At 37.4% G+C, this 26,376-nt stretch overlaps 1 protein-coding gene across 3 annotated transcripts in view; it reads left to right on the top strand.

The window, feature by feature from the left end:
• The window catches only part of VPS8 (VPS8 subunit of CORVET complex), a 94,883-nt gene that overhangs the window by 55,227 nt on the left and 13,280 nt on the right, over window positions 1-26,376 (top strand). For all 3 annotated transcript variants that reach the window (XM_081328388.1, XM_081328389.1, XM_081328387.1), the window contains exons 35-43: window positions 3,889-3,935; window positions 6,335-6,476; window positions 7,721-7,810; window positions 8,851-8,893; window positions 10,259-10,362; window positions 10,974-11,046; window positions 12,006-12,088; window positions 18,812-18,892; window positions 25,740-25,909. In XM_081328388.1, the coding sequence (XP_081184514.1) occupies window positions 3,889-3,935; window positions 6,335-6,476; window positions 7,721-7,810; window positions 8,851-8,893; window positions 10,259-10,362; window positions 10,974-11,046; window positions 12,006-12,088; window positions 18,812-18,892; window positions 25,740-25,909 (833 nt within the window). The remainder of the gene's footprint in view (window positions 1-3,888; window positions 3,936-6,334; window positions 6,477-7,720; window positions 7,811-8,850; window positions 8,894-10,258; window positions 10,363-10,973; window positions 11,047-12,005; window positions 12,089-18,811; window positions 18,893-25,739; window positions 25,910-26,376) is intronic.

Below are 26,376 nucleotides of genomic sequence, written 5' to 3'. Positions count from 1 at the left end.
TCCACAATATGATCTTGAGCATGTATCTAGTATTTTAAAGAGTACATCCAGTAGCAACCAGCATTAGAACTGACAATGAAGATACAGAAATTGAGGATCATTTCAGCCTTTTAGGATCAGTCATTAACAATAAAAGAACAAGCAGTCAAGAAACATGCCACAGACTAAACCCAAACATCTGTGACATCAAAAATAGCAAGCATTGCAAGAAGAACATATAAACAACACAGTCAAATAATAGAATTCAAGGATAAGTTAAAATAATACAGATTGCTCAGCCAACTGGGCACTACATGGGGTTAATAAACATAATTTCTGAGGAGAGTTGTCACAAAGGATAACAAATCAAATTTTGTAAAATAGTATCTAAGCTCATGCTGCTGTCTTAAAATTTTCATTCTCAGCAGCAAGATTTTGTGTTTGGAATTTTGTAGGAAGATATTTAAAAGAAGTCTGTCCTTGATTTATTAAAAAATGGTTTTTTTTAATGGACTGATAGATTGAAGCTTATTGGTGTTCCTCCAGTGAGAACATTGACAGTAGCAAACAAGTTGTATTAAATGGTCTGCTTTCTTGTGATACATTATATATCTTTAGGGAAGATTAAACACATTGTGGAAGACACACAAAGTGTGAGGTTGAACATCAGTTGAGAAGATATTCTTGCATATATTCCAGAATTCCCAACAGTATTCAGTTGTTCTGTGACAGACAGTTGCTGTAATAGGAAGCTTGAGTTATGCTGCCATATATTTGAATACCTGCTGTTTGTACCAATTTAAAATAGCTTGAGGATGTTGAATAATGTAATATGCTTATAGAAGCAGCTGCTTTTGAATCTAGACATGTTATTAACTTTAGCCAGTGAATACTAAATGGATTTAATGCTTTGGAATATTCTGTTCTACAACTCCTGAATGTCATTCATATTCATAATAGATCTAGTACAGGCAGTCCTCGACTTATGACCACAATTGAGCCCAAATTTTCTGTTGCTAAGTGAAACATTTGTTAAGTAACTTTTGCCCATTTTACGACCTTTCTTGCTACAGTTGTTAAGTGAATCACTGCAGTTGTTAGTAACATGATTGTTAAGTGAATCTGGCTTCCCCATTGAATTTGCTTGTCAGAAGGTCACAGGGTGATCACGTGACCTCAGGACACTGCGACCGTCATAAATATGAGTCAGTTGCTAAGCATCTGAATTTTAATCACATGACTATGGGGATGCTTTAAAGGTTGTAAGTGTGAGAAACGGTCAAAAGTCACTTTTTTCAGTGCAGTGCCCATGTAATTGAACGGTCGCTAAATGAACTGTTGAGGACTACCTGTATACCAAATTTATAGGGAAATCATAAACCAGACTGAATCACTAAATCTATTAAAATATTAAGAATAGTTGAATCTTGACTTCCGGTGTCAACGCGACGCCGAAGACAGCCGTCTCCGGGCTGCCCGCTCCGCAGCTGTGTTTTTTCCATCGTAAACAGCGCCGATCAGCTGTTTAGATGGATTTGAAGCCCCCTCCTCGGGAGAAGAGGAGGGGGTGAGGCCCCAGGTAGGGGTTGAGCTCTCCGTGGCCGCCTGAGCTGAGAGTTTGGGCGGCTGAAGGATTGAGCCCCCCCGAAGCCTGGGTTGCTCCGAGCTGCGCAGCGTCTCTGCTCCGTGATTTTTGGAGCAGAGCCAGGCGTTAGCAACCACCCCTGCCAAAAGGAAATACTTTTGAGTATCAAGATGCAGGCAGAGCGATACAGGAGGTCAAGGTGATGTGGACTTTTAGCTTTACTCTCTAGCTCAATGGATTGTATAGCTTTAAAGTGAAAGTGCGCAATAAGTGAAAGTGGGGAAAGATGGCGGCCAAGACTTCTAAAGCTCTTCGGAGTGCGGGGTCTTCCCCGGTGCAACAGACCTCGTTGCAAGCTTTGCTTCCTCCTGCATTTCCTCCGGCACTGACGCTTAAGGAATTACAAGATGCCCTTGAAAAGCATTCACGGTTAATGTCTGATATGATGGATGAAAAGTTGAAAAAGCTGGAGGAGAAATTGGAGAAGAAGATGGAAGAGAAGTTTAGAGCAATGAGGGTAGACATGTTGTCTATGATTGAAAGTGTAGCTGAATGTGTGCAACAGCTGGGTGAAAAAGTGGAGGATCTCAGTCAAAAGAACTCTATATTAGAAGCAAAGGTATTAGAGGATGAAAATATAAGGGACAAAATGGACGGAGAATTGAGCCTTGTCCAGTACCAACAGATGCAGTATGCTATTAGAATTAGGGGTTTAAAGGAGAATTCTAAAGAAGATTTAAAGCAGCTGATCTCTGAGGCTTTGGAACCGGTATTGGGCCAGCCAGCATCTGAAATTGAGGGAAGTATGGATAAAATTTTTCGTGTAAATTCATGGATTGCAAAACAGAGGAAGTTACCCAGAGATGTGGTGGTCTATTTTACAAAGAGAGTAATTAGAGATGAAGTCATTCAAGCTGCTTATGATACTAAATTGGTAGTTGCTGAGCAAGAAGTTTTGGTTTTAAAAGAGATTCCTCCAAAGATTTTAAGGAGAAGGAAAGATTTTGCATTTCTTGTACAGGAACTTAAGAAATGTGATGTCAAGTTTAGATGGGAGATTCCAGTTGGACTGGTGGTGATGCATGAAGGTAAAAGACATCGTTTGGCTACTGTGGCCCAGGCACGTGATTTTTATAGCAATGTGTTAAAAGCAACCCCCCTATCACTTCTGGAAGCTGCAAAGGGATATGGCGAGGGAAAGCCTCAAAATGTTGCAGATAGACAGACAGAGGAGAACGGTGCTGGAGGGGATCAAGTTACAGCCTCATCGGTTGCTGCTGGAGAGCAGAGGATGACGCGTGCCGCCCTAAGGCGAGCGAGACGAGAGCAAGAGCAAGATAAGCAGAAAGTTATGGAACCTCCAAAGCGTACTTATAGTGAAGCTGTGGGAAGGGCGCGGTCCAAAGAAGATACAGGGGTCATTTCAGACGTGCTCCAAAAGCTTTGGAGCGTCAAGATTGGTGACTAAATCTCTAATTTAGAATGTCAATGGATTAAATTCATCATAGAGGAGAAAGAAAGTTTTTCAATATTTAAAACAATTTAAGACTGATGCTATTTGTTTGCAAGAAACGTATATTAGGGTTATGGACTAAAAGTATTTATTGAATTTAAGATTGGAATGCAAGCTCCTAATCAATAACAAGTTTATTTTTCTTAACTTACTACATATAAAGGTTACTTAATTGGATTATAAATTTTTTAAATTTTTTATTTTATTTTCATTGGAGATTGGAATGGTGTCCTAGACGTATAGATGGATGATCTGGAACTGTGAGACATTTGGTGTGATATATGCAAGAACTATTTTTGATCATAGTTCAGTTTGGTTGGAGATTAATAAGGTTAATAGAGATAGGCGCTTTTGGCGCGTAATTGAGAATTTGTTTAGAATTTAGAGAAATGTGGGAGAATGTAAATAGTAGATGAAAATTTTTTTTTTGAAATTAATATGAATAAGGATTGGGATTAAGAAATTTTATTTAGTATTTGAGTAAAGTTCCTTTTCTGTTTTCTTTCTTTTTTTTCTTATCTGTAATAGTAATATTGTTTGTAATCATTTTACATGAGCTAGAGGGTGATAGAATTAATAGTTTATTGTGATAGCATATGGATGCTTATGTTTGTTTTTCTTTTTTATACCCTGTATTTAGCTCTGGGAAGTCGGGGGGGGGAGGGAATGGGGGAGAGGGATAGGGAGGGTTAGATAGGGGTGGGGGAGGGGGGATTAAAGTTAAAATGTACTGTAAAACTTTTTAAATAAAAAAAGAATAGTTGAATCTTAAACACTGTGTTCACTTTGCTTTCCCACTTTTGCTTGTTAGGATGAGCATTTGCTTTTCCAATTTTTGAAGTGTCTCCTTGATCCAAGGTATGTATACATTTTAACTCCTGAAATCTCTTTTATTTGGGTGTAACCTATATAGTTGCTTTTTAAAAATAAAAAATTCTATTGTAAAGAAACAAATTTGTAGCTTGGAATGGTATTTTATCAAGTAGATTGGACTTTTGTCGTATCTGATGATGGTTGTCATTAATTAATGTTCCATCTACAAGGAATCTTTAAGCAGATCTGTCTAGTTTCTATTGTTCTTGGACCCCCTTTAATGGTGAAATAAATTGATTTCCCTTCTGAATCTCAATAGTAACAAATTCTTTCATACTGCTACAATGGAGTATAGAAGCAATTTTATTTATTTTTGATAAGGCACATATAAATATCACATCATACATACCACTGGGAAAGAAAAATTAGTCATATATCACATTCTTCATATATATTCTACTATAAATGGCTGTTCTATAAGATATCACTATTGCAGAGTTAGTTTCATCATATAAGGCACTATAAAAATTTGATAAGCATTTCATAAAGCCGTTTGTAATCATTTCTGTGTCAGGGGTGCTCTTGGCTCTCAGCTTTGTATAATCTTTGTTATAGGGATCCTAAATACTGTGAGAAATATCTGTAATAGATTGTATTTGAAAGAAAGAAGGGCATAAATGGTACAACTGCTCATTTGGTCATGGACAAAAATGTTCTTGGCTTTATCAAAGCAATCCTATAGATCTGCATTTCTCCCTTCCTCATTTCAATTTATGTCTACTTTAAAACAGATTTTCAGTTAAATTAAAACTTGCAAACTAATCTCCTTGTAATTCCATTCCTTTCAATATAGTTACATCACAAGAGATTTTTTTGGCAGAATATGCTGTCATTAAGTTCTCTGCTACAAAGACAACAGGCTGTTAGAATGAAATCTGTTTTAATAAAATAATGTATATCCTGAAGCGAAGGCAAATTTTTGCTTGGGAATATCTTCTGTTCTAATCATTATTAAGTTTTTCTCAAACAATAGCAAAGAGTATGTCTTTCTCAAGGAATTTTAGGTATTGTAATTGCAACGTATTTGGAATATGTCAAATTAATGAAGTCTATAGTAATTTAAAAATCAATATTACTTCCTCACTTTGTTAAAATACAACTAATTATGTTTGCCTGAATGAAGTTACAGTTAAGTCACAATTAGCTTCAATTTCTTATTATTTGCCTGTCTTTTTTCTTTTTCGTACAGCATTTAACAATATAAATTCTTTGGTTTATCACAGTTTTAGAGAAATCAGTAAAGCCAGTCATACTATTTTCTCAACCCTACAGGCTTTCAGAAACCAAGCACTCCAAATTCAATTCTGTATAGCAAGTCCTCTCCTTTCTTCTTCTGCACCTATGCTTTTGCACATTTTAAAAGAGTGACCAAGCCCTTATTTAGCTATCTATCTGTTGCTTTTGGGATGGATGTTACTGCTATCCATAGTGCTAATTTCAGCTCAGTTTCTGAGACAGGCAACTGAGCAAGGATATATTGGAGAACGTCAAGTTGTTAATAAAATGCTACAGATCCTTGCTGTCAACTAGTATGCCCTGCCAGTCATCAGATACCTGCTGGTATAGTGAGCTGGTCAAAGGAGGACAGGGAGGCTACCAGTGTGAAGACCTGGAAGCTCCTTACAGTGTATTGAGGTTTCCATTCTGAGTCCAACATTCATACCCAGAGGCTATACACCATCCAGAAAGAGGACAGGCAGGGTCTGATGAGTGTCAAAGCCATTGTCCTCAAAGCATTCAGAATTACGTCAATAGCACCCAAATACGAGAATGCCTAGGGCAACAGCAGATGTGGGATGAAGATAAAGCAGAGGAAGTGCCCTAGCAAGACAAGATTCTGCATGGGATGTATCTTTGACAGATAACTGAGGTATCTGACATTGGGAAATCCTTCTAATGGCTGGAAAGGGCTGGACTAAAAGACAGCACTGATCCTAACAGCACAAGACAGGCATTAAGCACCACGTCTATAGAAGCAGGGATTTACCACACCAGACAGGATCTGGAGTGCAAACTATGCAGAGAGGCCTTGGAAACAGCCCAACACGTAGTGTGGTAGACCCCTGCTTCTTATGCTGCTGTGCTGAGTGCTTTGGTGGCAGATGTACAATGCAGGGAGGAACAGCATATACTGAATGGTATAATATAACCAAATAGTGGCATTGTGTATAGAAACATGTGTAACTCTATATTCTGGAGTTCTCATTTGAAAAATTATGGATGCTATGTCCATAATTATGAATTCTAATACATACTTTCTCTGTATATGAATATGTTTCTATATGGTTTTATGTATTTATCATAATATCTAATATCTGTATCTGAAGTGTTTAGGATATTTTAGTAACTAATCTTAAAAAATGGTTTGCTATTTGTTATTCCAGGGAAGGTATCAATCAAGACTTGCTTCAACATTCCTCCTCTATTACTGAACAGTTTATTGATTTACTGTGTCGGTATGATGCTGACCAGGTCTTAGAGACTTTGAAATTCCTGGAGACCTATAGGCTGGAAGAGACAATTCAGGTAACGTTTGTGAATAGGATGAAGCTAAATTCAGTTTTGTAAGATCTACTATTCAAATCAATTTTATTATTTTACACTGTTACACAATTATATTCCTTTACGCAGTTAATGCCATATTGTAGGCCCCTACTCCATCACATCATACATTTTCCGCAAACCTATTCTCTTGTCAGTGTGTTAAGCACGGTCTTCTCTAAGCTTTCTGGAACTCAACATAATCAGGGTTCCAGCTCCTATAGTAATCCTATGTTCTAGATTTTCTGGAAACTAAACTTATTTGTATCAGTGTACATATGTAGACTTGCGAAATTCAGATATCCATCTCTAATGTGTGGTTGTCTAGCACAAGGGAAAAGGAAACTGCAGCCTTTGAGATGAGGCCTACTCCCTCACTATGCCTAACTTGAACTAGTTTACAGCTAAAAGTAGGAAATTTCCAAGCCATTGTATCTTGAACATGACCTGACCATCTAAAATTCTATGCAGGCACTTGTTAGATTACGCTCGTTTAGCTTGGTATAATTTTAGCAAGAGCTTTGTCCAATCAAGATGCAATCCCTTTTTTGCTTCAAAACTTTGTTATATTTAAAAATAAATAAAATAAAATAAAATATTTCTGTGGCAATGGAATGTTGAATTGTTACAATACAGGAAACCACAGCTACTGAATCATAAAGATAAGGCATCTGAAATTATAAGGGGGAAGACATCAGAGACTCTTGGTACATATTACAGAATTCTGTATAACTTCCTTTTATATATTTTTTTAAAAATGATCTGAGTCAGTCGTTGGGACCAGAGGTTTTGTCTTCTGAGCTGGAGCCCATCCACCCAGTGAGAGAGAAAATTCCCCGTGGACAGGGGCTCTGCTACAAGTCCAAAAGCCCGGAAGATTAAAACCTCTGAGGTCCTGGTGACTGACACATATTGGATCCTGTAATGTCATCCTGGGACAGGTGTATCTTCATTCATGAAAAATGAAAAAAGCAATTGAAAAAGGATCAAGCTGATGCAAGGTAACTGAGCTTTTGTAAACTATTAACTTGCATCTGAAATTCCTTCTCTTTAATTTGCTTCCCTTTCTTCTGCTGTAATGAAAAATATAGAAGGTTAATTGTGCAGTAAAATAAGCCTAGTAAAATAAGAGATAGGACACTGTATCCCCAAAAGTGATCCAAGATATCCAAGTAATGAATGTTTTCTGCATACAACTAGCTAAAATTAATGTTTGGCATTTTATGCAGGTCACCCAAAAATATCAGCTCCACGAGGCTTCTTCTTATTTGCTTGAAAAGAAAGATGACATTCCTGGTGCCTTCTTAATTATGCTTGAGGTATAAGAGAGCGGAAACTCCACTATGAAATATGGAGGGTATTTTTTCTTTTTATTTAGAAAAAAAATTAATTTGAACCAAAAATTAACTTTGGGGATGGGTGATGTTGTCTGCATTAGAAAGCTAGAATTCACTGGATTTACTGTATATCCTAAATTTGAAATAAGCTGCCAAGTTGATTTTTATCTTTAGAAGAAACTTTATGATTCTTATTTTTATTCATGTCTGATCATAATTTTAAAATTGAAAACAGATGTTTGTAAGCCCTGTGAGATTTATTATGTGTGTAAATGTATGAATTGCCACTTGGTCACTGCAGTTCTTACTGAGAGCATAGTAAATCCTCAGTCAGTGACTGTAATAGATCCTGCCCATTTCAGATGACAGTGGTGGCCTTTAAATAAAATACCCCATGTGATGCCTCACTTAATGGCTGCTCTCCCCAGTGTGGCCCACTTAGCTTCATAGCCCTCATGTCTGTTAGTTGCATGTCCACTGCTCAGCTGCACTGGACTTTGCTCACTCACCTTCACTGGCTCCATTTGTTGATTTTTACCCTCAAGCCTCCTGCTTGCAACTCAGCTGCTCAGCTTTGCTGGGCGAATGGCAGTGAGCAAAGCCAGCGCTGCTGTTCTCCTAACACAACTCATTTTTGCTGGCTCCACCGCTGGCATTTGCCCTCAAGCTACTGTTTGCAAATCCACTGCTTAGCTGCTTTGTGCAAACAGCAATGAGTGGAGCCAGCAAAGGTGAACAAATGGAGCCCAATGCAGCTGAGTGGGGGACTTGGCTTGAAGGTAATGAACCCAAGCATGCCCAGCTCAGCCAGCAAGCATATTGGGGAAGAAGACTATTTGAAGGTAGTATATCTAGTTCTGTTGTACCTCACATATTGCCCTGTACAGAGATATGACCAATTCCTACAGAAATTGAAGAAAATGTGAAAGTGTTAGTGAATGAGAGATGAATAGAATAGGTACTTATGGATAGTTTATAAAATGCCATGTGAATTCAAATAACACAAAATTTATTTTTCCTAGTGGTTACAAACCAAACTTTCAACACTGACTTCTGGAGACAAAAGTAAGCTTCAAAACAGATTTATTTTCTCATGATGCATGTGCATGTTGAACAATATTCAATTGTTGCATTAAAATATTTGTATTATTCGGTCAGAATCAAGATTAGGCTTTATAGACATTTATTAATTTTTACTTCCCATTCCCAAGGAGCTATTACATGCACACACATTCATTGTTTGTGGGATTAGTACTTTTCCATATAGATTTTAATTTATTTATTTATTTATTTATTAATGGGATTTATATCCCGCCCTATCTCCCGAAGGACTCAGGGCGGCTAACAACAAAGCATATAATAAGTACAGAAATTAAGATAAAAGTAAAATTAAAGTCATCTGTGCAATAAATTAAAATTAAAAATTAAAAATAAATTAAAAATTGTAAATATAATTAAAATGCCTGTCAGTCCAGGTCAGCCAGGTGGAAAAGGAGTGTTTTGAGGCCGCAGCGAAAGGACTGGAGATTTTGGGCCATCCGAAGCTCAGGGGGGAGCTGATTCCATAGGACTGGCGCTCCCACAGAGAAGGCCCTCCCCCTGGGGGTCGCCAGCCGACATTGTCTAGCCGACGGTACCCTGAGGAGGCCTTCTCTGTGTGAGCGTATTGGGCGATGGGAATTCGTTCCCGGTAGCAGATGGTCCTGCAAGTATCCCGGGCCTAAGCCATGTAGGGCTTTAAAGGTAAGTACCAGCACCTTAAATCTCACCCGGAGGGCAACCGGTAACCAATGCAGCTCATGGAGCAGAGGTGTTATATGGGAGTATCGGAGAGCTCCCATCACTACCCGTGCAGCCGCATTCTGCACCAGTTGAAGCCTCCGGGTGGTTTTCAAGGGCAGCCCCATGTAGAGAGCATTGCAGTAGTCTATACGGGAGGTAACGAGTGCGTGGGTGACTGTACGTAGGGCATCTCGGTCCAGAAAGGGGCGCAATTGGTATATTAGGCGAATCTGGGCAAATGCCCCCCTAGCTACGACTCCAATGTGATCTTCAAAACTGAGTCGTGAATCTAGGAGGACGCCCAGATTGCGTGCTCTATCAATGGGAGGTAACATCTCTCCTCCTATAATCAAAGATGGAACCTCTTGGACTAAACGAGATGACGGTATGTAAAGCCACTCAGTCTTGGCCGGGTTGAGCCGAAGCCTGTTCTTTCCCATCCAAATCTGTACCGCTTCCAGGCAACGGGACATCACATCGAGGGCATCACTGGGTTGGTTCGGGGTGGAGATGAAAAGCTGGCTATCATCAGCATATTGATGATATTTCACCCCGAAGCCACGGATGATCTCTCCCAGCGGCTTCATATAGATTGCTTTAAGTTAACTACAGAATAATATCTAATCACTGCTTCTATCTTAATTCAAGTTTCAGCAGAACTTCCTTTATTAAAAGATATTGAAGGTACCTTAGCAAAAACAATTGCACTTTGCCAGAGGAATTCACACAAATTTAATCAGCAGGAGCGAGAAGTAAGTATTTCCTTATACTCTGGCTTTAAAAATGGGATGCTTTTGTTTCCCATGAAGCCACTTTTTTGTAATATTAAGGTAGACTTGTAGCTATCATCATGTATTTCATCTACTTTCCCGCCCATTTTTTGTAAAGTCAAGAATAATATTTCCTGTTGAGATAAGTGCAACCCCAAATCTTTCTGATCTGCTGTTGTTGGTAGTCCACATTCTGGATTCAAAAGGAAAGAAACAAAAAAAAATCTGAATTAAGGTAATTCCACTCAATTACCGTAGAAGAGATAGCTATGTGAGGTCTGTCTGTCTTTTAAATTGCAGGCACATAACGTGTTTTTCTCTGTTACTAGAAACACTTTTTCTTCTATTATCCTATAAAAAGCCCAGGAAAAACTAATTTGTATTTTAATAGGAAATATTGAAAAACTACTGAGCTGTGTCATGCTACACTATATATTCTACAGCAGAATCAACCCCAGGGCACCTTAACATCAGCATACCTTCCCCTTGTAGACCTAACTCCAAAAGGTGTGCTGTAAAATGTGAGCAGTGAAGTTGGCTGGGATAGAGAAATTGTGCAACCAAAATGTTCCTTTTATTCCTTTTATTTTTAGGCACTGTGGTTTCCGCTCCTAGAGGCAATGTTGTCACCCCAAAGATCTGCACTGCTACCTCGTTTCTCGGAATGTAAGCATGTTTGTCTCCTTTTTTGTCCCAAGAAAAGATATCCAAGACAAAATGACAAATAACAAAAAGGCTGTGAATTAGTTTTCCTACTTGTGTGTGATATCAGTAATATATTTTTGAATAACATTTCTTTACTTTTCCTTTTTCTGTGATAAAATCATGAATTTGAGCCTGCAATTACTTGATATGAAGCATAATTTTTGCAACATTTTTCATCAGTAAACTTTCTGGAGCTATCGTTTTTTTCATTTAAATGTATACCATATTGAGTTTATTTATTTATCAAATTTCTACATTATTCATCTCACCTAAGTGATATTTATATTAGTCTACCCTTTGCAAAGGTAATTTGAATTCTGGGAAATCTTTTTGAAAATATCACCAATTTGAAATGCATTTAGCTGAGGCAAGTATATATGAGGGCACTGTATAAAACACTAAAATTAAATGCAAATTTAATTGTAAAGATTTTTAAAAGTACCCAACATCTCACAGGATCGCCATATCCTGCAAAATGTCAGTGTTCTCAAATGAGATTGCTTAAAACTTCAGCATTGTCATGTGAAGTTCCACAAATCTCAGTAGTGAGATCACTGAAAACTCTTATGTAATAATAATAATAATAATAATAATAATAATAATAATAATAATAATAATAATAATAATAATAATAATAATACAACAACAACAACAACAACTTTATTGTCACTTTTTATTGTTAAATATTTAACATTATTTTTTGTGTTGCATGATCCTGTGAAATTGTGCTATTTGCTGCCAAGAAAACTGCTTACCCCTGAGTTAAGACACTAAAGAGATTCCAATTCAATTATTCACAAAAGGAAAAATTCACTAGCCACATATATCATTCCTATTAATTTTGTTCACCATTGGGACAAAAATAACAGACTTAAATTGCATTCATTGCTATGAGTTTTATTGTTATATTTGTTCTTTAGATTTGAAGAACTTAACAATGCAAGTATTAAACAATATGACAACATTCATTGCTCTGCCATTAATTTTGCAGAGAATCCTACAGGTGAGTTATGGCAAATAATATTGTTACCTTAAAAATTTTTAATGTGCATTGCAAAGCTGCATTTTATGTTGCATTCTCTTTGGCTTGATTTGAAGCATGATATTGCTTCAAATTCATATTGATATTGGAAACAACATAAATATGCCAGAGCAGTACTGCATACCTTTCGAACATAATGCAGTCCAGTGGTGGGAAAGGTTTTACACTTGGGCAAGAAAACCAAATGCACCAAAGGTATAGAACAGATAGTACCTGACTGCACAGCAGTAACTGTGAGAGGGATCTAGGAGTCCTAGTGGACAGCCACTTAAATATGAGCCAGCAGTGTGCTGCATCAACAGAGATAGCATCAAGGTCACATGAAGTGTTAGTACCGTTTTATGATGCTTTGGTAAGATTACATTTGGAATACTGCATACAGTTTTGGTCACCACGATACAAAAAAGATGTTGAGATTCTAGAAAGAGCGCAGAGAAGAGCAGCAAAGATGATTGGGGGCTAAAACATATGAAGAACGTTTGCAGGAATTGTGTATGTCTGGTGCAATGAAAAGAAGGATGAGGGGAGACATGATAACAGTCTTCCAATATTTGAGGAGCTGTCACAGAAGAGAGGAGATCAACGTATTCTCTAAAGCACCAGGGCAGGATAAGGAGTAACAAATAGAAACTTATCAAGGAGAGATCCAACCTAGAACAAAGGAGAAATTTCCTAACAATGAGAACAATTCATCAGTGGAACAGCTTGCCTCCAGAAGTTATGGGTGCTCCATCACTGGAGGCTTTTAAGAAGAGGTTGGACACAAATGAAGGCAAATATACATGGCCCAGGATAATGTTGCAGGATCCAATCTGGATCGGTCACTGGGACCAGAAGTTTAGTCTTCCGAGCTTTCAGACTCATGCTGGAGCCCATCCTCAGGGAATTTCTCTCTAGCAGAGTATGTGCTTTGGGCTATTCTCTGTGGGGTATTTATATGGTTCCTGGTTGTGTGTAACTTTTTAGTAGTTGATGGTGGGGGTCGATGGCTGGGTGTTAAGCTGAGCATAGCTGGCTCAGGAATTCTGGGAGTTGAAGTAAGTCCACGAGTCATAAAAGAGCCAAGGTTGCCTCCCCCGGTATGGGGTCTCCTGCTAGGGTCGGGGGTTGGACTAGATCCCTTCCAACTCTGGTATTCTGTATTCTGTTTTGCATCTGATTTGGTGAGTAATGTAGTAGAGGAGATTAGATAAATGATTATTTGTACAGCAGGAAAACAAAAACTTAATCAGACATACTTGTACCAGACTGGAATTTTGAGGAAATTATGTAGGCTTTGTAGGAATTAATTTCAGAATTGGTCCAAATGAGAATTTTAAAAGTAACTAAAATTTTAAATATTGAGACTGAAACTCAGTGTATTTTTAAACATAAATTTTGTTTGCATTTTGGCATAATAGAGCACATGTTTCTTGTTTCTGACATATCAGTTTAAAAAGAATATAAATCTGGTGAAATGAAAGACCTCTATGAAGATTTGAAAAGCCAAAGCTCATCTAAATGTGATAACACTGGAAAAAGTAGATGCCTAGCATAAAACAGATTCCTTTATCTATAAAGTATAAGATTACCTTGAATAGCATCTGTGCTGGGGCATGGAAAGGATGAAAGATACTGCTTAATCTCTTCTTTGGAAAGTCAAAGTAATAGGAATAAGCAGGCATATACATAGATTGAAGGCTATTGCTAAGCACATTGATTGTGCTTAGATTGTAAGCTGCCCTGAGTCTTCGGAGAAGGGCGGGATATAAATGGGATTAAAAATTAAAAAAATAAAGTATCTATTTGAAACTGTGTTAGTTGCTTTCTTAACACTTCACCAATGACCACCCTGTGAGTTAAAAAAAAATTGAAGTGTATTTTCCTTATTTTTCTTTTCTATGCTGAACTGAAACATAAAATAAACAGAACATATTTTAGTAAACTCTGTTTGCCTCTTAGATGTAGTACAAGAATTGTTATTTGTCAGTTTTTTTATCCAATAAAGTTTTCATTTAAAGACGTTGCGAACAGTTTTGTCAAAAGTATTTTGTTTTATTGGAAAACTTTGTACTTGTTACTAAATCAGTGTTCCTGCTGGAAATGAAATTTTAAAAAGGATTTTTATTGCCAGATTTGTGATTAAATAAATCTATTCCAACAAAAGCCTACTGGCTTTCCAGTTTATATTAGCCATATAATTGCTTTGTGGAGTGCTTCAGTTTCCCAGCGTGTGATTTATTATACTGTCTCATGACAACTGGGTAGATAATATATTTGTTAAGTTGCTATTCATTTGATACTTTGAAGAAATGAAACTCTATGAGCCTAATCTCAGCATCATACAATTTACAATTGTTTTTCTGCAAAGATACCTTTCCAAAAGAGAAGACATATCTGTTATTCTATCCTTTAATTCAGTTTGGTTATAGTTTTAAATTGTCATGTAGCTCTTTTTACCCCCCTGTGTGCATATAACAAAGACCACTTGCATGCAAAAATAACCTTATTAATTAAGGGTGTACAAGTCATAGAAATACAGGTCAGTTAACTCTAGTTATTTTACAGAAGTCTTTTCCTGATCTTTCTGTTTACTTGTTTAATGAAAATATCCAGAAAATAGCACGTGTCATCTTGCTAAAGCATCACTTGTTATAGCTGTCAGGTACTGATGAAAATAATTATATTGGCACTTATCTAACATATTAAATGTATTCAACATATGATATACTTGAACACCATACTGTCTGACATGTTTTGAGCCTTATTATATATGTTAACTATCTATTTGCATAAAATAAAATCCCTGAAACATAAATGTTTATTTTTGATAAAGAGATTTTATATGTACTTTTAAAAAGAGAGGAATTTCCTTATTGCATGGTGGAAACTATAATTACTAGAGTTGCTCAATAGTGAGATGGACAGCACTATTTATTTATTTCATAATTATTAAATAAATTAATTAATTAATAGGAATCATCTGATTGCTGTTTGAATGTTCTGAATGATTGACATCTGATCTATGATTTTATACTGCATCGTTGCTTTACTTAATGTACGTAAATATGGTATTCTCTTTCAATGCAGAATACACAGAAGGAATAACAAATAATAATCCAAGGAAATTGAAAGCATTAGATAAGAATAAGAAGGAAGCACATCTATACTATACTTGCAAACCATCCTTGTTTCCACCACTTCATACCTTAACTTTTGTTCTTGAAATATCTCATCTCCCCCTTTTTCAGATTCATATGAAAACTCATCTTGACCCATTTTGCCTTTGTTCCTTTATTTGTTTGCAATTCTAGTGTTATTCATCTCTTGCTATAATTCAACCCAACTTGGTGTGCTTCTCTCATTCTGATCACTTACTTTGATATTCAGTCCACGTTCATTCAGTACAATACAGTATCTTGATCTTTGACCATCACAATGTAAAAATTTTAAGCTTATGGAGATAAAAATTGTATCATAAGTAACTTGTTTATAGCCTATGAGGATATGAGACAGTATGAAAGGAGTATTTAACAGAATTGCTATAAAATAAAAATGACAAGTTATAGGTTAGGTAGAATTACAGTTTAATAATTAGGCATGTGTCAAGCCTCATTTCCATTACCTGGCAGCTAAGCTACTTTTTAAAAAGAAAAATCTTAACTGTGCTTGTGAAAAGTTGGAATTGGAAATGCTTCTGCCTTCACACTCTCTCACACATATATTCATGTTCGACACCATTGTAATAAGCAGCTGTAGCCATTTTCCTTTTGTAATTCTGATTTTAATTTCCCAGTAAGGTTCAAATGATCAGTACAATATCAGACATTTGAATTAATTTCATGCCATTTAAAAATCATTTAGCTGATTTGCTTTCTATTGGGGATTCATTTCACATTCTTCCTAAAAGCTCTTTCCTTTAAATCAAGCTTGATTAATGATGACTTTGTGAATACCTTCAATATTTTCTTGCTAAGTATTTGGAAGTAGTTTGCCCTTTTCTTTTTCCAAGATCTTTTTTTTTGATGACTTGGAAAAGTCTACAGTCTAGTCTTGAGGTTTTCTAGTAGCTGGCCCTTTGTGGGGCGGTCTGATTTTAATTAGTTTTCACACAGTCAGCAAGGTTTGGCTCAATGCTGCAACCTGCTATGGTGTACCATAATAACCATGATCAAACAATTTTACCACTATGTATTTATTTTTTAAAAAGCTTGAAATGACCTATAAATGCAAAAGTATGTCATAAATTTATTAAGCAGCTGTTTCTTTACATTTCTGTCTTCAATTCTCTAGCAAGTCTAAGTTTTTCTTTGACATATCCTTTCCAAGAAAGTATCCCCCAAAAGTAGTTGGCTATCTAGCAGATAAAAATAGTTTGCTGCATGTCATGGATCAGGTACATGCTGCATTAAGAGCTCAGATTTCCCAGTTGCTCTCCATAATTTATATAGTGTTGCAGCACGATGTACTTTCTGAGTTGCTGCTTTTAAATTATGCATGCTGAAAAAAATAGAGTGGAAAGTATCTATTTAAAACCAGATATGACCCCCCCCATTCTTAAAAAGCTTCATTGCCATTAGAATATGTTCAGGAATTAAAAAATAATGCATTTTTTAAGAAGAAAAAATAACTGTCCCTTTTTTAGAACCTGTTCAAGCAATAAGACCGATTATCTATGTCTTAATACTGCAGCACTAAGTTGTATGTTGAGAGGAGAAGATGCAGCAAAAGACAAGGCATTTTGAAAGCATATGTAGAATATTTGTAGGGTAGATTCCATGTGCATTGCAGACATAATACAAAAGATTCAAGGTACTGGTAATGGTGTTTAAGGCCCTACATGGCAGGGGTCCGGAGTACCTTAGGGAACACCTGCTGCCGGCGTCAACTTCCCTTCGCCCTGTGCGTTCCCACAGAGAGGGCCTCCTCAGGGTGCCACCGATCAGAGAATGTCGATTGGTGGCCCCCAGGGGGAGATCCTTCTCTGTTGGCGCCCCAGAGCTATGGAATCAGTTACCGGTTGAGCTCCGGATGGCGCCCAATCTTCGCTCCTTTCGCCGCGATCTAAAAACATTTTTATTCGAACAAGCCGGCCTGGCCTGATGGGGGATTGGTGGGGTTTTTCTATTGTTTTATTGGGGTTTTAATTGTATTGAACTGTTTTTAGTGGGCAAATATTTAATCCTTTTTTTAATTTTTGTAACTTGTATTTTTATTCTTGCCCTGTTCACCGCCCTGAGTCCTTCAGGAGAAGGGCGGTATATAAATGTTATTAAATAAATAAATAAATAAAAAATGTCATAAAACATTTCCTGTGATGACGCTTGATTGTGCTGTACAGTTCAACATGAGCTATTTTCAGCATGAGCCAATACATCTCTGAATGTATCCCAACTTCTAGTGAAGGCAATACATTAGAAGCTCTGTCATTATTGAAGGCATTGAGAAATCAGATAAGGAAATACCTCTGAAATGAAACACACTGTGACATTTCCCTTCTCTGGTAAAGCAAGTTCATAGGAGACTAGAACTGGATGAGGCTGTTGGCAGGCCCAGAGAATGGGAGAGAGGCTTTTGGAGGAGTTGGTGGTGGTGGCAGCTGGCAGCGTGCTCCAGAGGCGAAAAGAAGCAAGGCCCCTTTAAGGAAAAGGTGGAAGAGACAGGATCAGAAAAAGGGAAGGAGGCGAGGTTGTCATGCAGGAATGCAAGCTAATTTGAGGGCTAATCCACATGGAGCTCTGTTTCCATCTGTCCTGTTTGCCATTGTTTGTTCCCTAGAGACTAAAATGGAAGATCTGTAATTTGAGCTGGCCACAAACAAGGAGTGTATATTGGAGGTGGTGACCCTTTGAGAGCTGCATGCAACAAAACTTCATTTTGATGTATGCCGACTGGTGTACATTCAAAGTGACAATAAAGTTATTGTATGATATGTGTGATATGATATTTTTTTTTATTTTTTTTATTTTAATTCCATTTATATCCCGCCCTTCTCCGAAGACTCAGGGCGGCTTACAAGCTTAGCAGTAGCCTTCATTCTATGTATATGCCTGCTTATTAGGGCTTTCACACACACCCCCAAGCGGCATTATTACAAAGTCAGCTTATTGCCCCCAACAATCTGGGTCCTCATTTTACCTACCTCGGAAGGATGGAAGGCTGAGTCAACCTTGAGCCTGGTGGGATGCGAACCTGCACTAATTGCAGGCAGCTGGTGTTACTTAAGGAGGCATTAGCCCACTGCTTCACCAAGGCTCTGATATGATATATGATATGATAGAAACCCCCCAAAGTAAGTTTCGACACAGTTCTTCTACAGCAGAATTAATTCAAAGTGACCTTGTGCAGGATCTTAAACATTCTGATGGGATATTATTTTTCTTACTGTGTTCTAAGAAAACCTTTACTAGCAGAAAACCACGTGCATATCCACGAAGGGAGATTTAATCTCCTTTCACAAAAACCTCCTGTTTTGAATTTGTCTCCTGCAGATTTATGAACATAGAAATATTTTTGTTGAAAACCTGAACTCCCTTTAGAAATTATAGCTCTGTTTATTTCTTAGATTCTGTCAGTTTTATTGGATAAGAGACATGAGATACACTTGTAATGTAATTAGAGGAAAAATATTTAACAGTCAAGCTTTCTTTTTTATCTGTTTTTATTAATGTTGATTTGTTTAACCTTCTAATAACTTTCACACAGGATCCAGTATATGGAAGAGGAAAACTTGGAGAAATTCAGAGTCTTGTGCTGGGTATGCTAGACAGCTTTAACTATGAGCAGGTAAGTACAATGTGGGATTTTTTTCTTGTTGATTAAAATTGCCATTGTCCAAGATTTAGAGTTTGTAAATCTTCTTTGTTCCTTATCAGTTTCTAAGAGCTTTAACCAAGAAAACTTTAGCAAGCTAAAACCATTGTATTACGGTAACTTGTCACTTTATATTGTATAGTCTGTTTGCTTTCTATAATATACAAGGTTTTTTTCTGCACAAATTTGTCCCGTTTCATGCACAAAGATTGCATACATTGGGAGCTGCAATTCCTTCCAATACATACCTTACTTGGAAAAGTGCAGTGTAAAATTTAGCAACATAACTACATTCAGATGAATATATTCATTAAGTGTAAATTAGGCCAATTCATAATTCATAATTACGTGAATTCTGTCTTGATTCTTCCTGGACACCAATTAAGCAGATCACCACATAGTTGAAGTTCCATATGGTAAATGGCTGTACCATCAAGTATGTGCCTGTACCCAGTGCTGATCCTGGGTCTTGATGTGAGCATGAATAAGGGCAATTACCTGGTTGTTCACATTAAATAACTTGAAGGTAAACTGAGGAAATATCTTTTGCCAGCATCATCTTTGATGAAGTGAACTCTGACTTTGCCTACCATCTTTTGTTTATCAATACAGACAGAATAACAAATAGAGTTAGATTGCATTCATAAGGTTTAGTTTTTCAGAATTCAGTTCTACTTCCACTGTATCTCCCTTTTTGTAAATGAGCTGTGTAGTTAGATTTTTAAAAGCAAAAATAAGAGTGTAGAAAAGCAAGGCACCATTATTTCTCTCAAACCCTAGTTGGCTGTTCGCCACTTATAGCAAGGTTATATTCAGCTGAATATTTTGTCCTTGCCATTAAATTGGGATTTGAAAAGCTGTCCTTGAAAATATGAAATTCATTAAACTTTAATAGGTGATTTAAATAGTCTGTAAGCATTCAGTTCCTAAATGCAGCTTCCTGAATCTTGACTAATTTTTGTATTGCTTCACAGTGGGGTTCAGTATCTTTTTATCTAGGTACAATTTTTTATTATTTCCAAACCTGGTGATGAAAATTGATTTAAGGTAAAAAGTTTTAGAATTGTACACTGTAATCCATTACACAAATAAGATGATATTTGTTTATGTTTATCTACTTAAAAACAATGTATGGGTTTTATTATCAGCTGAAATATTTAATCAGTGAAAGACTGTTTTTCATCTAGTAATAATTGGCCTTGGACATGTTTATGATTTTTTTTTTGAGAGAGGATTTGTATCTCCCTTGAATGGAATGGATGAAGTTGAACAAACCTTTCATGAATCCCCTTTAAAAATCTGCCAGTTGCCCCTCTTTTTCTTTCCAGATCACCTCTCTTGCTCTTCTTTCCTCCTCTCCAACACTCACTGGTTCTTAGCCTTTATCTTCACTTATCAGGCTTAAAGTGGTCTGGGTACAATCAGCTACAGCCTCTTCAATTCCTTAAGAAGGATGAAGCTATTCATTTATAGGAAAAAGTTGTTCGCTTACCTTCATACCTAAGCTTTGATTGTGTATGTTTTATTCTTACACTGGTCTGAAATTTAGTAATTGACTTCAGATTCCACCAATTGCATTGAGGCTAAATAGAAATTGTAAAAGAGTACCATTTAGGAGGAAGTTTGTCAGTTCTTCTACCAACAGAGATATAAATTATAGTAAATGAAACTGATCTGTTCTGTATGTGTGTAAGAAATTATCAACTAGAGATTTCTTGCCCAATACTGTGGCAATTATATCTTTTCAGTCTTCCCTTTGTTTCTTTATATTTTTGCCTTATCATCAATCATCCCAAAAGTACAGTACGTGCGCAGTCGCCTCGTACAAGAAAGCTAATCCTGTGTGTCAGCCATCATGAACATCAGGATTCAAAAAAACATAAGTAGATGTTTTTGAGGAGAAGAGTTTCTAAAGCTACCTGAATCTGGTTTTACTGTATTATAGACAGTAAATAATATAGATGTTTAATATCATATACTGCAGAGGCCCCCAACCTTTTGGGCACCAGGGAACAGTTCCATGGAGAGAGGTTTTTCATGGATGAGAGGGGACATGGTTTCTTGTGCTGCCTGCATCCCATGGATGGGGCTTCGTGTGTTTGTGCAGACTGGTTTCTGACATGCCACAGACTGGTGCCAGTCCACAACCGGGGGTTAGGGGCCCCTAATATACTGCGTTTCTTCAAAACAGGAAATAAATTAGAATGAACTGTGTATAGTTATGGGAATTCCATCACTGGAGCTCCGGAACTCCATCACTGGAGCTCCATCACTGTTGTTTCAGCCAACAACAGCCAACAGCTGGCCATCAACACCCCAATCAACAACTAAAAAGCACACACAACCAGGCACCACATAAATGCTATGCACAGAATATCCCAAAACACACATTCTGGTGAGATAGATGTTCTCGGAGAATGGGCTGCAGCATGAGTCTGAAAGTTCAGAAGACTAAACCTCTGGTCCCGGTGGCTGATCTAGATTGGGTGCTGCAGCATTTGTGTCAGGTCCCCAAAGAAATGTATTTTAACCCTATGCCTATTTTCTATTTCTGTAGCCTTTCTTTATGATCTGCCATTCTGTTGGGAGGGGGAAGCTTTGGGATTGCTTTGCACTGTCTGCTATGATGCCCTTCCCCCAGGTCAGACATGTCAAACACAAGGCCCGGGGGCCAGATCCGGCCCACGAAGTGGTTTCATGCGGCCCGCGAAGCCATCCTGGAAACAGTGAGGGAACAGCCCCCACTGCCTTGGCCCTGGCCCAGAGACCCTCCTCCTGCCAGAGACCCTCAGATCTGTCCCACTCCTGCCCAGGCCCCCATAGGCACCCTTGATGCGAACGATGTAGAGCTGGCCACGCCCACCCAGTGGCCATACGCACTCTAGGCACGCCCACCCAGTAGGCCACACCCACCCAGCCCCCTGAGGGCAACCGCAATGCTGATGTGGCCCTCAATGAAATTGAGTTTGACACCCCTGCCCCAGGTGATGGAGTGTCTCTCCTTTATCTGAGACGGTTTGCGCCTGGAGCCAGAAGAAATTGAAAGTGAGAAAGACCTTGAGGAGCCTGCCAAAAAGACCAGTTACCAAAACAATATGCCACCTGTGGATTGGCTGGGATTCAAACGGAACACTAGGACAATGGAGGGGGAGGAGTATTGAATGTTGCTTTTAACATACTGCTTCATGGGTTTTTTCTTTCAGACCTCGCATTGATTCCCTGCTGTCACTAGCCCCTAATAAAAGTTCCTTTTGAGACAATGCCTGTTTGGGAAAGTAGTTGCATTTGAATTCATCCATACTAAATAGAATTAACACATTAAATATTTTTTTTAATGTTTATTTGCCAAATTTATATGGTCATCCATTTCACAAACAAGTGACTCTGGGCAGCATACAAAAGAGCTAAAACAAAAAAGCTAAAACTAATAAATATACTGCTCAAAAAAATAAAGGGAACACTTAAACAACACAATGTACTGTATTTAATAGTAGGATGTCTTATTTTCTGTTCCCTTTATTTTTTTGAGCAGTATATATATAAAACAAATGTTATTATATTTTGGTGCATAGTCAGTCAGATGTTTAGACTGGTTCTGGCATTTTTATCCACCTATGAAGTCCTTCTCAAGGACCTGGGATAGACAGATATTATTCTTTGATGGTGTTAAAGGTACAGTTGTAGAATATAAGCTGTTATGAGTAAATCTGCCCTTTGTATTTGACCGATGATTTTTTTTCAATGCTGATGATATTCAAGTAGTGTTCCAGAGTTTTGGAATCACACCAAAAGTGCCTGTTATAGTTAGTACTAGTCACAGATGTCCTACTTTTATTTGGAGATCTTTTTATGTTTTTCTCCAGTTCTTTCTCTGGGGTATTATATCACAGGTGCTTGTCTGTTTGAATTTCAAAGTCCCAGACCACTTTAAATTTCTTCATTTTGTATTACTTTATCTATTTTATGATCCCACCAGTTTTTGTGTGCAGGCAAATGGTATTTCTTGCAGAGATTTCAATGCACTATTGTTAGTACTTCGCCATGCTATTGTTTGTATTCTGTGTTCTTCTTGCAGCAGCTAACTAGTTGGACCACAGTTTGTTCAGCTTCTTTGCAGAGGCAGCACTTGCTGTCTGTTGCTGTCTTCTCATTTCTGGTTTTGTCTGCATTAGTTCTTAAGGCCTTGTGTGGCCAGAATTAGCCCTTCTATCTTTTTCTTTGGCTTTCCTTCTCTTAGCCATTGCCAGGTCTTATTATCTGATTGACCTGCTATTTTTTAATGTATTGGTCATGTAATACTTTCGCTTGTCATGTCCCTTTTCTAATCTTAATTTGGTCTTTCTTGTAGGCTAGTTTGATCTCTTCAGTACTCAGTAAGCCTTCCTGGTATATCAGCTTCAGTGCATCTTCTTCACTGTCCTTCAGATATTCTTCCATTGCCCTTTTTTCCTTCTTCCACTGTTTGGTGTACTTGCAACATTCTATGTCCACCTATTTTCTTGGCAGTAGAGTCTGTCAACATCGTTGTGTGGATGAAGGACATGATTCATTTGCTATTATTTTTCTGGTCTTCTCATCTAGGGCTTTTATTTCTGGTTCAGTCCAGACCACAATTCCAGATGTATACCTAACGACAGGAATTGCCTGGGTGTTAATTGCCTCAAATGGTATTTCCTTCACTAAGTTTGGATTTTAAGATCTTCACTTTTACAATGTATTTACTTCTAACCTTTTTGACTTCAGCATGTTTGATCTTGTGAGTTTGAAGGTTCTCAGATATTTGTAATGATGCTGTTATTTCCATACGGCATCTTGATTCCCTCAACTATCACTATGTTCCCATTGAATGTATCCAATCCAAATTCCTTTGCAATGTCTTGGCTGCATATTTGAACAGTGTTGATTAGCGATCCCATTTCAAGTGGTGATTTTCCATACAGCTTCAAATTATCTATTTAAAGATGGTGGAATAGTTTGGCAGATATTTTTGATGTTTGATAGCATGGCCTGACTTGTTCAGTATTGTTGACAAGGGAATCAGTGCAATGCCAACAGTAATAGTAGAAATAGTGATAGTGAGTTTCCTTGAAAGATTCCTCTCTTGATATTAACTTCTACCCTAGACCAGCAATTGTATCTTCCATTGTGCCATTGAGTTTTGCACTGAAAGTTTCTGATGTTTCTGATGTTATTTCTAGGAACTTGTTTATCCAATCATGTAGTAGAGAGTTGAATGCCTTTTTGTAATAAATCCAAGCTACATTCAAGTTGATCTTTCCTTCTCTTGCAGTATTCCAAAATCACCTTGTCAATTAAGAGCTGGTGTTTTGTCTTTCTGCTGTTTAGGCAGTTTCCTTTCTGTTGAAGTGGAAAGTGCTTATTTTCAACTAGATGCTGTTGAATTGTATCAGCTACCACAGGGGTGTCAAAGTGCCAGCCCACGGGCTGGTTTCATCATATCAAAGCCACGCCCACCACATTGCCAGCAATGCAAAAGAGTCGTGATATGTCGAGACACATCACGTGACGTAGTGAGTTTGACACCCATGAGCTACCACAACAGTTAGCAATCTGAAAGTCATTGGTAAGCAGATAACTAGCCTGCAGTTGTCTGGTGCTGTCCTTTTGCTGGATCTTTCATTATCAGGTAAATTTTGCCAGATGTTAACCAATTTTCAGTTTTGCCTCTTTGAGGTATGTTGTTAAATTACTTGGCAATGAGTGGGCATAGATCTGTCAGATGTTTCAACCAAAAACCATGCAATTCATCTTCATCTGGTCGTGGCCAATTATTGATTTTCCTTTCCCTTTTATCACCATTTCTGCTATTATTACAAGTTCTTTCATTCAGCTTCTTTTTTATTTTTATCCACATCCTTTACCCAAGCTGATTTTTTGTTGTATTTGTTTGGATTGTCTAATAGTTGCACCCACTGATTCACTGCAGTGTCTCCATTGGTGGATGTTAAAAACCATTCTGATTCAACTGAAATTGGGAGATTTTGCCTTTAGTGTGCAATTCCAGCTTCATATCTATATAAATCCTTCCATTCCCTACCATCCAATCAGAGTTGAAGAAGCTTAGTGGATGAGAAGTGAAAAGACTTCAAAGAAAAATAAAGTCCAGTTGCCTCGTGAAAAAGCACCTTTGGGACATATCTACTGATCTTTTCGGCTGTAATGGTTATCTGTTTCTTTATTATTTCCAGTGCTTCCTTAATCTTCCTTGTTTCTAAGAGATTTTTCTTGATCAGGTATTCTTTGGTCTTCTTGTTCTTCAGCTTCTTTTATTTCAGTGTCAAAATATAGATCCCTAGTCAAAGGGACTCACAGCATGTCCTCTCTGCTGAATCTTGAGGGATGAGCAGATGTAATGTTTCCTACGTAATTATTGGAGGGGGGATTTCAAGTGCTGTAGAAATAATTAACTAAAATGGGAAAAAAATAAATCAGAAAGCACTTTGTTAAAGTTGGCTCTTTTGAACTTTAATTTAAACATTGGTTGGATTGTTTTCTATTACTAGTGTTTGCATTATATTAAATTCCAGTATGATGTGGCCACTTTCACCCAAGGTTCTGACAATTTCGACTCCCTCTATCACTTCTTCTCTATTTGTAAGGATTAAATCCAGTATAGCTTTATGTCTAGTTCCCTCCTCCACCTTTTGGGTGACAAAGTTGTCGGCTAGGTTGTTTAGGAATTAAGACGTGTAATTTCTGTCTTGCATTAATATTCACAAGGAGATACTTTTCTACATGCAAAATGTATATAATGTGGCTACAACTTAAATGATTTCTACATTATTCTTTTCCTGGCTAGACCCTTTTGGAAACAACAACAAGCTTACTTAACCACGATCTCCACTGGTCTTTACGTAATTTGAAAGCATCTATGACTAGAGGGCTCAATCCCAAACAAGATTATTGCTGTATTTGTTTGCAACAATACAAAAGAAGGCAACAGACAGGTGACCAAATTATAGTCTTCAGGTAAGTCTAGATTAGTGAATAGGTTCAACAATGAGTGGGTTTGCAAGGGAGAATTTGAAGACTTCTGGAGAGCTCAGATTTACTAATTAATGAATAAGATAAGGAATTTTAATACTGAGCACACAGTGTTCTATTGCTATATCACTAATAATTTGATGTATGTATATGTCACCTTTTTGATCACTGTCCAAACTATAGCCTTACTACTAATAAAATAATAATAAAATAAATGAGACTTGGTGCTGTCTGATGTAGCAAGCAATAAATGTAGAAAGAAGGTTTCTTAAGAGTGCATTCCATTGAATATGTATGTAGTAGGAAGTTGCATGGAATTTTGAATAAGGAACCATAACATTTCACTGTTAATGTCTAAAAATGGCTTAAATATTAAGATATATTTAGAAGTATAATATTTGTTGTAAAAAAATTAGATTTGATTATACATTTTAAGATGTTGGTATTCAGGT

Source organism: Vipera berus (assembly GCF_964194415.1).
Source record: "Vipera berus genome assembly, chromosome: 5".
Lineage (NCBI taxonomy): Eukaryota > Metazoa > Chordata > Lepidosauria > Squamata > Viperidae > Vipera > Vipera berus.
Note: the sequence above shows the minus strand (reverse complement) of the source record. Positions and strands in the feature narration are given on the sequence as shown.